Source organism: Notolabrus celidotus, chromosome 20 (genome assembly GCF_009762535.1).
Source record: "Notolabrus celidotus isolate fNotCel1 chromosome 20, fNotCel1.pri, whole genome shotgun sequence".
NCBI lineage: Eukaryota > Metazoa > Chordata > Actinopteri > Labriformes > Labridae > Notolabrus > Notolabrus celidotus.
The window spans coordinates 22,659,696-22,673,074 of record NC_048291.1 but is presented as its reverse complement, the minus strand read 5'-3'; the positions used below and the strand labels follow the sequence as shown (position 1 = coordinate 22,673,074).

Genomic DNA, 13,379 nt, shown 5'->3' with positions numbered 1-13,379 from the left:
GATTACATTTTCACTTTGGACTGCAGCGTTGACTCATCCCCCATCCTTTGACAGAGCAGACTACAACTGCAGAACAGTAGAACACCTCAGGGCTTTAGATAATCCCTCTCACTTCTCTTTGTGTGTTGCACAAGGATGAGCTCTCTAAAGTTCCTCCATTATGGCCTTTCTCCTGGTTTGGTATTGATGTTTTTTTTTCAGTAGGACATCCTGAGGCTATGTCGGGTTAACATCGCTTCAGTTTCTAAAATAGGCCACCGACATAGTAGATATGGACTGATGATGGAGGATGGATTGTAAAACCCATGGAGCGTTGACAGACAGAAATGTTAGGATATTTTTCTATTGTTGATTTACAGCCGGAGTGAGCGACTACTCACATGATGCTGCTCATGTTCCAAGGATCCAAAAGAGGTGTACGAGTATGGTTCTTGTATAGAAATGTGACGTTCGCACATCCTCTAAACATCCGTTTAACTTTAACAATCCTGTTTACGGTTCATTGTTAGATGTTCAATATTCAGGAAAATCATAAAAAGCTAGCATTCTTTGATCATCATGTTTGGTGCCGTTTTATTTGTGATTTAATTTCTCACAATAATAAAAAAAACTGCTGATACAAACATTCAGAGGCTTGCAATAAAACGACGGAAATGCACAGAGAGAGTTTGTTTGCCTGATCTGCGTAAGAGGGGGCAGGGCGTCAGGGGTTAGGGGGTCACAAACGAAACAAATTAAGGGCGAGCCGTGGCCCCCAGGGGAGACATTAGCAGGCCGCAGAGATGGGATCCAGATGGGGGACCATGAGAGAGGTGTACAGGGGGTCCCAGTGCTGCTCTTTCTCTTTCTGTCTCTCTCCTTTTTAGCTTTTTGTTATCACTCTGGTTGTAGCTCCCAAAAATCAGCATCTGTGGGACGTCACATGTCTGTCACAGAGGCATCCCAGTAGCAGGAATGCCCTTCTCACCATGTCTCTCACCCAGCCAGCTTGTCTGCTTCCCTGGTCTCACATCTGTCTGTCAGCAAGCTCCGCCTGACTTATCTCATGGTTTTTATTTATCCCTTTCACATTGGGTTTTGATGCTGTCCCCTTCTGAAGTGGTGTTAAGTACCTAAAGGGTTTTGGGCTATATTGGGTGGGATCATGGTGGGTTCAGGCCTGCTGCTTTTATCATATAGAGGTATTCTTAAACAGGAAACATAGCCTGAGAGGCTGATCCTTCGCCCCTGTCCTCTCTTTTGATTTTATTTAAAGTAGCAGTGAAGCAGTGGAAGCTTTGCACTGCTCAAGAAAGACAACATGAAACGGGAGAGAGGAAATATGGGAGAAATAAAAGTAAATCAGAGGAGAGTGAGAACAGAGGGAAGAAAAAAATGCGGCCCAAATGAGCGTTGGCTAACAGGTGGCATGCAGCTTTCTAACCGCGGAGGAAGTTGTGATGCTTGTGTGGCGTCACAGCCATTTTCACAGGGTAGGAAGCTGTAGATACATTGCCCAATTGTTCTCTTTAAAACCACTCTCAAATATTCATTTACAAGCCATTCCATCAACATATACAGAGCCAACTCACAACTGTCAAACTGCTGGAATACAGCAGATTTCAGATGGGCTCCGTCAGCTCTGTGGATGACCTTTGACTTCTTATCAGGGCTCATCAATGCTAATTGGTCCCTCCCTGCATCTGGACAAGCATCTGCCAAACTACCTTTTTCATCTACTCTGAAATTAAATATTTAGTAGGGACAATTTGCACATATTTCTGAGGGGGGAGTGGAAGTTTATTGCTGTTTGGGAAAAGTGGATCTGGGCTGTTGCAGTCTTTCCAATCCCTCAGGACTTTGGGAACACAGCAGTCCTGCAGAGTAGAGCCAGGCCTGGCAAGGCCAAAGAGCGTGCCTATGAGCTGGCTGACGGCTTGCCAGCCTCCCCTCCCCTTCACTCACACTGTTCCAGTACACCTCTCTTTCTCTCTTTCTCTCTCTCTCTACCCTTTTCTCACTCAGTCAACCTCTAAAGTGGTAATTATGTTTGCTACACGCAGGCTTTAATGCCCATGCCATTAGCTGGCTGTATTTTTATCCCCTAGTACTTACCCCAACAAGGCAGACTCATACAGATTGCAACTTTATGGACAATTACATGCCTTGGGGATTATTCTTAGTGAAAACAGGGTGCAGCAGTTCTGGTTTAGGAGCTCATTGACTAGCCAACCTCCCACTCAGACCTTTCAAGGGCAATGCTTGTCTTAATGTAATGTATTTGACACAAACAAACTTTTTCTTATATCAAAATAAAAGGATAAAGGTACACCTTAAAATCAGTGACATCTAATTTGATTCTGGTAAGGTTTTCTCCAGGATCTATGTAGGAAACATTGTTACATTGGCCGTTACATACTCTCACTTTTGAGGCTTTTGAGTATACCTCTCCTTACAAACATGGTGTATTTGTTTATAGAGCAAACAATCCAAACCCCAAGGTTTTTGGTTTATTCTGAAGTAGGATGACACGTAGGACCAATGCATAATTTTCCAGTTTTACAAGAATGCATGATAGTCATTTTGTTATTTTATTTCAAACTTCAGTTTTCACATTTGTTGACACATTTCTTTCTCTTATTTTTAAGGATGGCTGCTGCGGGAGGTTCGAGGTAATTGGATAAAGCAGCGTCGGTACTGGTTCGTGCTGAGCCAGGACTCCCTCGACTACTACAGTGGACCAGAGAAAGGGGCACGCAGACTGGGAACCCTCGTCCTCACCAGCCTCTGCTCTGTCATCTGGCCGGACAAGCAGACATACAAGGAGACGGGTGAGGGGCACACAGACGGGGATGATGCATAGATGACTCGCAGCCAATAATCTCTGTAGAATCCACAGACTCCTTTGTTAATTCACTATATGATTGTGGTCACACACATTTTGAAAAACTCCTGGGAAACTGGTTCTGGGGTTTTTTTGATATGGAAGTGACGCTTTGTGGTTCCTTTCCTTTCCCTTGAGTTTTGTATATGTGAGTAAGTTTGGGAAGCCCCAGCTGAGTTTGGTCCATAACGTGGCTCAAGGCCGGTCAGAAAAACCCTCACATTTCAGTAATAGGTGCGGGCATCTCCCTTCTGCCTCTGGAATGAAAGAAAACAAAAGAAATGCAGAATAAAGAGGAAAGTCTTGGGAAGAGACAGAGGGATGACTTGTCCTTCTTGGGTCAGCATTACTGAAAGATGACGGCCGTTTCCTACGCCTGTCTGACTATCCCTTAGCTGAGGCGATTAAGTCCTGGTGGCTTCACCACACCACTCAAAATGTCCAAAGCCAAACAAAGTGCACAATCTGAATGTACTAGGGGACAGGGCAGAATAATTGTGCTTCTTTGTCACAAGCTCTATTACCTGTTTCACATCGGAACAACCTTATGTTACTGCTAAGGCACTGTGAAATGTGTCACAGAAGAGTTGCACGAAACATTAACTTCCTCTATTTACTTTAAGGTTGTCAGTTCTCTTTTAGGGTTCCATCTTCGCATCATCAACCAATTACACACAGTTAATATTGGGTAACATGGGTAGACAATATCAGTACAAACATGTCGTAATCTCAGTTGTAACCCTCCCATGTTTTAGGTTTGTACTTTACTGAGAACCTAAACAAAGAAGGATGTGGTGCCAAGTCACGTAGCAGGAAAGCCTGATAACATGGGGCTGCAGCTCAGGACAGAAAGCAATGTCTAATACTTCCTCTGTGCAAGGGGAAGCATGCCTCTTTTCACCTTAGCGCAGGATGATCACTGACGCTTTAACACTTGTGTCCTAACTCATATGTAGAATGACCGCCTTGTTTGATTTTGGTGTGGTCTGAGGTTCCTCTGAGGCTGACCTTTTGTCCTCAGTGAAACCGAGAGAGGAAGTCAGAGAGAGGGAGTCATACTTGATATGCATGGTGTCTGAGTCTGGGAAAATTTCTATGTTCTCTTCCCCTCTTATATAAAATGAAACAGTGCAGTGTCAGGTGTAGAGGTGGAGTTTGAATCTCATAAATAACCAACATTTTGTTCTTTCTTTGAAGGCCACTGGAGCATTACAGTGTATGGGAGGAAGCACTGCTACAGGTTGTACACTAAGCACTTCAACGAGGCGGTGCACTGGGCGTGTGCCATCCAGAAAATCATCGACACTAAAGCACCAGTGGAAACACCAACACAGCTCCTGATTCGAGACATCGAGGTGGGTCACAAAACACACACACAAAGTAGCATTTACACACTCCCTCCCACTGTTACCATGGAAACTAGAAGAGCCTCATTTGGCCATGAGAGTCTTAAGTTTCTGTTTCTTGACTTTCTGTTTTCAATGACTTCATCGTATTCCACCACACGTGGACAGGACGTAATAACAGACCTGAAGTGGAGAGGTAGTTTTAAAAAAAGGATTACTTCTAGAGAACGAGTGATCAGAGAAATCAGATTTAAATGATGTTTTTGGTTTACCCTCTCACGTTAAAGGAAAGTGAAGTATTTTTAGACCCAGAGGACTCAGCATGTTGGAATCTTACTGAGCTCAGGATGACTCGTCTTGCATCACCCTATTCCTGCAGTGAAAAGAGGAGCGTTTCTTTGCAGAGGAGGTGGAGGAGGGCTTGGCGTGAAGCAGCAGAGCTAGATAAGCAGTCCTGTGCCTGGCCTCTTCTCTGGTCTCCGTAATCTCTCCCACCGAGAGTCTCTAATCTGAAAGAAAGTGGTTAATCTGCTTGCGTCCGTCTGCTTTGGCAGGTGGGGCCAAGTTTATATGCTGAAGGAACAGAGGAGGGGTGGGGGGGGCTTTTCAACTTCTCCTTATTCATTGTTTGGCTTTTTTGGTCCTACAAGCACGTCCTCAGTGTTTCTCTAGCACTCCTTCTCACTGTTTCACTCTATCCCTCACCTTTGAACACAGGCACACTTTCTCAAATAGGTGTGGTATTTTCCCTCTCAGACGTGAGATTAGAACTGCTGCAGCAGAAATCAAAGAGAGAATGTACAGAGGGGGCATTGTGTGAACAGGCCTGTTTGCTTATCTTAAAAGCATAGATTCATGTTCCAGCAGCAGACAAATGAGAGGGCAGAGATTGCAGTTTTAGCTGCGGTTCTAAAACTAGACTCAAAGAGAACATTAAACATCTTAAGAGTGGATTTGAAGTTGTACATTTCTGTATTTCATTAAAAGTGACATCACAATACATTTATTAGACTGTGGTTTATAACACCTCAGGTTTGCTTTTTTTGTAGCACTAGAAAGTGTTCACAAAACAATGTGTAAGACAGCAATTTAACAAAGTAAGCTAAAAAAGAAGTGAGAAACACAAGTAGTCAGATGATCTTGGAGGTTAGCCGAGCTTGTATGGAGGAGAAAATGACAGCAGACGACAAAGTTCTGACCTCAGCTGCCCATTTTAAATATTCATTACAGAAAACTCAGCTCAGACCTAATGTACGACGTTTTAGGTGCACTCAGTTTTGGTGTTACCTCAAAACAAAGTGGTTTCGAAAATCTAGCCAAGCCCTTGGGTTTATTTCTGACCGCCTGTGAGTAATGCCTCCACTGAAGTTGTTGTAATGTTGGCAGTGTCACTGACTGACCCGATATTTGCCTGTAGTTTGAAGAGGACATTTTTATAAATGACAGACAGAAGTGAAAGAGGAAAACCTAAACCGTAAGATTTAACCATAAAAAAGAAGTTCAGTTTATTTTAGGGAATATAATCGTTTGCTTGCAATGATGTGAACACTTAAAGGAGATTGATGCCATTCCCAGCCTTGTAAATATTTACTGTCACTAGCAATTTCTTAAACTAGCTTAGAAAGATAATGGGTAACAATGAAAACAGGATTGATGGATTGATGGATTGATGATTGATTGATTGATTGATTGATTGATTGATTGATTGATTGATTGATTGATTGATTGATTGATTGATTGATTGATTGATTGATTGATTGATTGATTGATTGATTGATTGATTGGAAACTAAGCTCAACAGCACCCCTAACATTAGTATTTGTGTAAAAGACATGATGTTATGTACACTACTATTATTTCCCTTGATGCTGGTAAGCAGAGTTTGTTGTTTTTTTTACCTTGAGCTAAAGCCAGGCTAGCTAGTCTATTTCCCTTAATGGGCTAGCATTAAGCTCAGTTATTTAGCAGCTTCATATCTGTTGCACTGCTTAAAAAAATGTAAATCTTCTCTAGCTTTTGTCAAAAAGGAAAACACATCTCTGATCATTTTGAGCTGCTACATGTTTGTGCCAAAATGAAGTGTGGACCAACATGAATAGGAAGCAGGCTGTAGGTCTAATCATATATTTACAGTGTATGGATATCATCTGGGATGTTGTGCTGTATCTTGCAGCATGTGGGCCACAGGGCAGCATCTCCTTCCCACATTTCAAACACACAAGCCTGTCACCAGTTTGCACCAAACACTTCAGAAGAATGTGTCAACTTTGCCCCACTGAGGAGGGGTGAAAGCAGGCTTGTCTTGCAGCCAGAGAGAAAGAGCTGCTGATTTGGGGGGTTTCATGGAGCAGGAGAGAGCCGGAGCAGTCGTAACGTTACTAATGAGCAACAGGTGCTGGAGGGCAGTAGCATGGAAGCCATCTGTACTGGAAGGCATCTATCCCCATAGGCAGGGAAAGACACAAGCACACGCACACTAAACTCATTGACACCAGGAGATAAAATATAACGTGTCAGTCATGCTGGTGTGGTGTGCTGGGTCATCTCTTGACCTTCCTGCTGCTTTGAAAGTTGCCAGAGCTGAATAGTGACCCTGGTCAAATCGACCTCAGTCACCCCTGACAGACCCACTCAATCACCCACTCACTGACCTGCTTTTAGGTTGGCTACAGGAAAATGAAGGCATTCGAAAGTTTGCTCTGCACTGTGTTTACACATGTTTTAACCAACTTTTTTTTCACTTGTGTTCTGTAGGAGAACAAGTTCAACCCTGAGATAGTGGAGCATATCTATCAGCACAATCCTATCCTGAAGTACACCCAGGGCCCCCTTTACGCTCCTCTGCTGCCCTTCCCCTACGGCAGCCTGGAGCACACATGTAAGTAGTTTACATCCACACGTCATACATTATCATAGCAACTGTGTTTGAAACTGCAGATGAAAATTATAACAATGGTAAATATGATGTCCACAGACCTCAGAGTGCTTGCAAAATTAATTTATAACATTTTGAACTCAATATTCAACATGTAGGTTCACATCTTCATGCTGATGGTTAAATCTTTCTTACAACTGTGAAATAACAAATCTGGAATATAATGATCCAGACAATTTAAACAACTTTTTATGCCCTCTAACAGCTGTGGAACATGTCCAACAGAGGCACAACAGAAAGATTAACATGTGTCACAAATTGTTATATTACAGCTTGAATGTTTACTGCAAGTTAAGGAATGCACAAAATAATAATTTGGGTTTTTTTCAGAGATCCTGAAGAGTTAAAAAAAAAAAAGATAAGACAACATCCTAATACCCTGCTTGTCTTCCTTCAGACCACAGCGGCAAAGGCTACGGCTCAGTGCGTGAGGAAGCTGTGAAGCTCTTCAACTGCCTGCAGCAGCTAGAGTCAGCACGAGAGCCGGTTCCCATCATCCAGGGCGTGCTGCAGACTTGCTTGGACCTGCGGCCTCTCAGAGACGAGGTCTACTGCCAGCTAGTGAAGCAGACCAGCTACACGCCTGCCCCGTACACTGCAGCACACCTCCGCTACTGGCAGCTGTTAACCTGCATGAGCTGCACCTTCCTGCCTGGGCCAGTCGTGCTCAAGTATCTGCGATTCCACCTCAAGAGGTGAGCTGCACATTAAGTAGACTGCTGAATGGCTGAATGTGTTTATTTGGAGAATGAGTTTACATAAGTAGGAACAGAGTGAAATGTAAACACAAGTTGTAGCAACTCGTTACTCTCCCAGTCCTGTAAAATGAGAGCTTTGACTCAAAGGCAGAAGTTTGCAAAGAAGCGCTTGAGTATGAACAAGTTGAATGATGGGTGATAAAGGTGAACTAGAGGTGTGTTTAAAGAGGGAATAGCAGGATCTAGCAGGCGCCAGCACCATTACATCTAGCTTAGATATAGAAGCATGGTATGCCTTCACATTGTTAACATGTTCCCCCAGTGAGATCCAATGTTTTAGAGCTGGATTTGCAGGTCTGAATTAGCCCCTCTGCCAAGCACGCTGCTCCTAGCTATTAGAAGTGATAATCTCCTGCTCTAGATTTTCTGTCAAACGACATATCATTGAACCGCTGCAGTATTCTATCTTTAAGTCCGTGCTGGGAATCACCATCTAACTAATGGAGCGCTTGCATGCAATACAGATTCATAATAACGCTGTGGAACTCGCTACCAGTGTGTTTTGATATGTCTTGCTCTCGCTCTCACGCACTTTCTCACTCTGTGGATCAGTGGCGAGGCTGCAGCTGGGCAGAGCTAAGACTGGAGCTGGGCAGTGGGCCCAGAATCCCTCTTCCATTCCCCCGGTGCCCTGAGAAACCCCCAGGGAATGTCTGCTGTCAGAGAGAACAGGCCAAGAGAAAGAAAGCAGAGGAGGAGGAAGGGGCAATAGAGGAGGAAAGAGCAGAGAGGGGTGAAGAGAAGAGTATAGGAAGGATCACACAGACTCAGTGGAACATTCCTAATTATGTTTCAGCGGGACAAATCCCACCCTGTGGCCATAAAGTTATGAGCGAGCAAGAAATCTGAGGGAATTAGGGGGCCTCTCTCTGTCTGGCAGAATCTTTTGAGGCCCTCATTTGTCTTTTTTCTCTCCTTTGCTATGTATATTTTGGGACAGGCATTGCAGTATAATTGCTTCCTTCCCATTTTTCCTTCTATTTACTCAAAGCTGAGCTCATATCTCCATCAGTTTGTATTTCACACCCTTCACACTCTGCAAAGTGTGAGACCTCAGACTCCAGATGAAGTGTGTCGTCTGCTGCCTTTTCGTCCCCTCTTTTAAAACAACAGCACACACACTCTCACCTAACACTCTTGGATGCTCCACTGGGAGGAAGTGCCAGGTCGTTCTGGTTCGCAGGAGCGGAAACACCTTTTCCTGTTTCGTATGCTACCCAAAGTCAAACATGTTTTCTTTTGTCGTTTTCCTCTTCTTTGAAGGATTGAGGGATGTTGAGCCTTTTAGGTCCCTAATAGCCGATGTGAGAGCATTTGTCATTCTTCGCCTCATTGACTCGAGCTTTGCCAGCCCAAAGAAAATAAAGAACATGGTTCAATCACAAAACACGACACGAAAACCATAACCATAGCATAACACCTTTCAGTCTTTGAGTTGCTGTTAACACCTGCAGCATAAAAAGTTAGTCATTATAAGTGTTGGAGCTTTTTTATTTCAGTGGCAAAATGTACAATTCTAAATGTGTTTGACACACACACACACACACACACACACACACACACACACACACACACACACACACACACACACACACACACACACACACACACACACACACACACACACTCACACACATGGTACCTATCTAAATGTCTCTCTCACTTTCTTGTGCAGGATCCAGAGCCACAGTCCTGAGTCTGAGATGGATAACTATGCGTCATTCATCAGCGAGGCTCTGGAGAAGACAAAGTGTCGGGAGTGTGTGCCATCCTGGGAGGAAATCCAGATGCTGATGAGCCGACAGGAGATGCTCTGCACTGTGCACTATCCTGGCCCTGGATCCTGCCAGCTCTACATTAGTTCACACACAACTGCCAATGAGGTGCTGCCACATTTGTCTATATTCCACTTTTTAGATCAGCTTTTTTTCAAATGTTCAGCTTCCTAGACTTCTGTAACCTAATCTGGAGTCTGATAACATTAATAACCCATGATAGTAACAGATATACATTTTAAAATCTTGTTTCAAGCTCTTTAAGTTTGACCCTTTCTGTCTCTCTTTTCCTCACTCCATCACCAGGTGGTTCGGAGGATGCAGGAGAAGCTCAGCCTGCAAGAGAGCAAGAACACTTTTGCACTGTACAAGCAGAATTCACTGTGGGAGCAGCCGATTGCGGGCGGCACTCTGATCGCAGACATCCTGACCAGGTTAGAAAAAGCAAACGTCGGTCTTCAGCTTGTAAAATAGAACAGACAGACTCTTGGCGGAAGTGAGAAACCATAAAACCCAGTGGGCAGACATACTATCAAAACACTTTGTCTGGCAGGAATCTGAGCTATTTGTCACTTGTTAGATGAATGCGAACAGAGCAGGGGATTGTGTACTTATCTCTGCTCGTCCAAATCCCATGCTGAACGTTATCTATAATCCTTGATAACTGCTGACCTTGTCTGGTGTTGTTGGTCAAACATGAATCCCTGCTGGGAAACTGGACTTGCTGCACTATTTCTGTCTGCAGAGGCTGCCAGACATCGGAAGGTGAAGCCCAGTATCATTTTAGAGCAAGGTCAAGGGTCAAATAAAATGATAAGGCAGACTGATAAAATGTAGGAGTTCTGGAGCTTTTTTTTTTTTACTGATGTGGGCGTGTATGTCCTCACAGTGCTGAGTGATGAAGTTAACATGAAATCACTCACCACTATCATCTATCTCTCTTTATCCCTCTTTTCAACCCCAATTCAGAAGAGGCAGATGTCTGTCTAACATGAGTCTGGTTCTGCTTGAGGTTTCTGCCTGTTAAAGGAAGTTTTTCCTCACCGCTGTAACTTGCTAAATTCTGCAAAATGCCGTTGATGTTGGGTCTTCCTTAATAATTAAACATAGAGTACGGTCTAGACCTGCTCTGTTTGTAAAGAGTCTTGAGATAACGTTTGTTGTGATTTGGCGCAATATAAATACAGATAGATTGATTGAAACTGAGTTAGCCATAAAGTTACTAAACAACAAAATTAGTCTTTGTGTAGCAGTTATGTCATACCACTATATTAACTCCATGTCTGAGTTGGTTTTTTTTCAACATTTCTCTCCCTCTTCTGTGCAGCCTCTCCACCAAAGAGTCAGAGAATAAGTCCCAATGGAAATTGTGCTTCAAGCTCTACTGCCTGTTGGATTCTGACAGCATATCAGTGGACAGCATTGAGTATCTCCTCCTCTTTGAGCAGGTAATGGAGCAGAAAACAACTCCACAAAGGGCAGAGTCCTCCTCTCTGTGTGTTTTTGTTATGAGTGACCATTTCAGTGAAGAAAATGCGACATAAATGTACTGTCCCGCTGCGAATCATTCCTTGAATTTCATTGTATTATTAGGTTTTTACTTAGCATTCATTTCTGTCTAATGGGCTGTAATTGCAATAAAACAGTGCATAAAAAAGCATGACTAAGAGCATTGGCTGTAGTGCAGAGAGGGCAAAGTGGCAGCCAGCACTGGCTTCATTTAACATTTTTCCTGAGGGCTCTCATAAAAGAGTTATGGTACAAAATATAAAGAAGGGTGGGGTAGGAAGGATTAATGACACTGACGCAGTTACTCAGAAACCTAATTCTCTCCTTGTTTGATTTCTTCCTGCTTGTGTCCGTTGTGGCCTTCATGGTGCAGTGTCACGAGATGGTGGTGCGAGGCCAGCTGCCTGCCTGTGAAGAGGACCTTCAAGTTTTGGCTTCCTTGCGGCTACAGTATCTGAGCGGTGACTTCAGCACTCACTCGCCGTGCCCGACTCTGGACGAGCTTTTCCCAGGTCACATGCTGGAGGCCAGAGTCCTCATGTCTCTTTCCGCACCCCAAGCCCTGCCTCCATTCCAGGTGGCGCCGCAGGGTTGTCCTGCCACGCAGCGCTTCCTGCCCGGTGCACTGTGGAGCCACACAGCTACGGCAGCGCACAAGCAGAAGGTGGAGCTGGACATGCGACTGCGGAGCCGGCTGAAGGAGGAGGCAGCGGCCGTTATGGGATCCATCTTGGAGAGGTGGAAAGGATTGGCTGGCTACAGTCGCAGGGACAGTATGGCTGCCTACCTCACTATTGCACGCCAGTGGTCGGGCTTTGGATGCACTCTTTATGAAGTGGACTTTTATATTGTGAGTATTGTGATGTCACTCTTTTCTTAAGAAAAAAAAAGCTTTGCTTCCCTCTGAGTTTGAGTTGCTGAGACACTTGAGGTAAATTCAATACTCTGAGCTGCTCTGACATCTGCTTACCTCTCCCTCTCTCCAGAGTTCGACAGGGAGCTTTTCCCAGAAGCTGTGGTTGGGTGTAGCTGCTACATCCGTGTCTCTGTATCGACAGGGAGAGGCAGAGGCCCTGGAGTCCTTCCCTTATGGACAGATCTGTTCCTATGGGGTGTCGGATAGCAATACTTTCAAGATCACAGCAGGGGATCGAGATCTTCTCTTTGAAACCAACAAGGTACAGCGGCTCATGCTCAAAGTGTGCATACACAGGCTGAGAGTGAAAGGATGTTTTAGGACTTATGTTTCTGCACCTAGCTTAGACAAAGTCTATCTCTGCCGTAGTCAATAGTCAGTTTGTGTACAGTTGCAGGTCAAGTGGCCTTATCACTATGCAGCGCTCACAGAGCAAGTGAAAGAAGCATGCTGTCTGCTCATGATACTCTCCTCCCTCTTGCTCTCTGACCCACTTTGAAAACACTCATTAATTTGGTCTAAAAAGAGAGCACACAACCTGCCCCTGCTCTCCAACCGATGCTAACCACCAAAAGTCTGACTTCCTGGTATTTAATGGCAACTGGGGGTGAATTTTATTGCAGTGGTAAGATTAAAATATTAGGCAACATTTCTCAGAAACATGGACGTCTTTCCAACAGATTTTTTTCAGTGGAGAAACAAATCATGCCTTTCACGGGGCAGATTTGCCCGCATCTTCCCACAAGGAAACAAAAAATCCCTCTGTGATCTCTCATGGGGTACAAAGGTGGCTTTTACTTATTTATTGGACGCACTTGTAAATTTAAGTACAACCAAGAAAGGCTCATACTTTCAGGAAATGAAAGCCTTGTAGTGCTCTGACATGAATTTGCAAGGTTGAGCTTTCAGGCAGGAAACAGGAGAGAGCAGATCTACAGGGGGTGATTATGGTTAGGGCCTGGAGTTATGGGTGAGTGCAAGATTAGCTGCTGATTCAAGGGTTACAGTTAAAGTTGAAGGGTGGATGAGGGTTGAAGATCTGAGACTTTGGTTGATGTTCTAACATGTCATGTTTAGTCGAGCACAAGCAGGAAGAGAGTCGTGAAAAAGGCCGAGCTGGCTTCTGATGGCGTAGTGGTCACGTCCAGAAAGGTCTGCAACAGCTGTGGCACAAATTATGTCAAAGTGATGAAATATTGACACACTTGTAAGGCCTCTTTCTCTGATTAGGGGGTGTGTGTGTGTTCTCTAAAATCTGACAAATAGCATCATCCTCA

The 13,379-nt window shown here is 44.2% G+C and overlaps 1 protein-coding gene across 1 annotated transcript in view; it reads left to right on the top strand.

Annotated features, from left to right (window-relative positions):
• Nucleotides 1-13,379, top strand: part of plekhh3 (pleckstrin homology, MyTH4 and FERM domain containing H3) — a 31,058-nt gene that overhangs the window by 14,910 nt on the left and 2,769 nt on the right. The window contains exons 4-12 of the mRNA XM_034711690.1: nucleotides 2,628-2,810; nucleotides 4,061-4,218; nucleotides 6,964-7,087; nucleotides 7,542-7,839; nucleotides 9,578-9,785; nucleotides 9,984-10,111; nucleotides 11,005-11,125; nucleotides 11,560-12,036; nucleotides 12,173-12,364. Of these exons, the coding sequence (XP_034567581.1) occupies nucleotides 2,628-2,810; nucleotides 4,061-4,218; nucleotides 6,964-7,087; nucleotides 7,542-7,839; nucleotides 9,578-9,785; nucleotides 9,984-10,111; nucleotides 11,005-11,125; nucleotides 11,560-12,036; nucleotides 12,173-12,364 (1,889 nt within the window). The remainder of the gene's footprint in view (nucleotides 1-2,627; nucleotides 2,811-4,060; nucleotides 4,219-6,963; nucleotides 7,088-7,541; nucleotides 7,840-9,577; nucleotides 9,786-9,983; nucleotides 10,112-11,004; nucleotides 11,126-11,559; nucleotides 12,037-12,172; nucleotides 12,365-13,379) is intronic.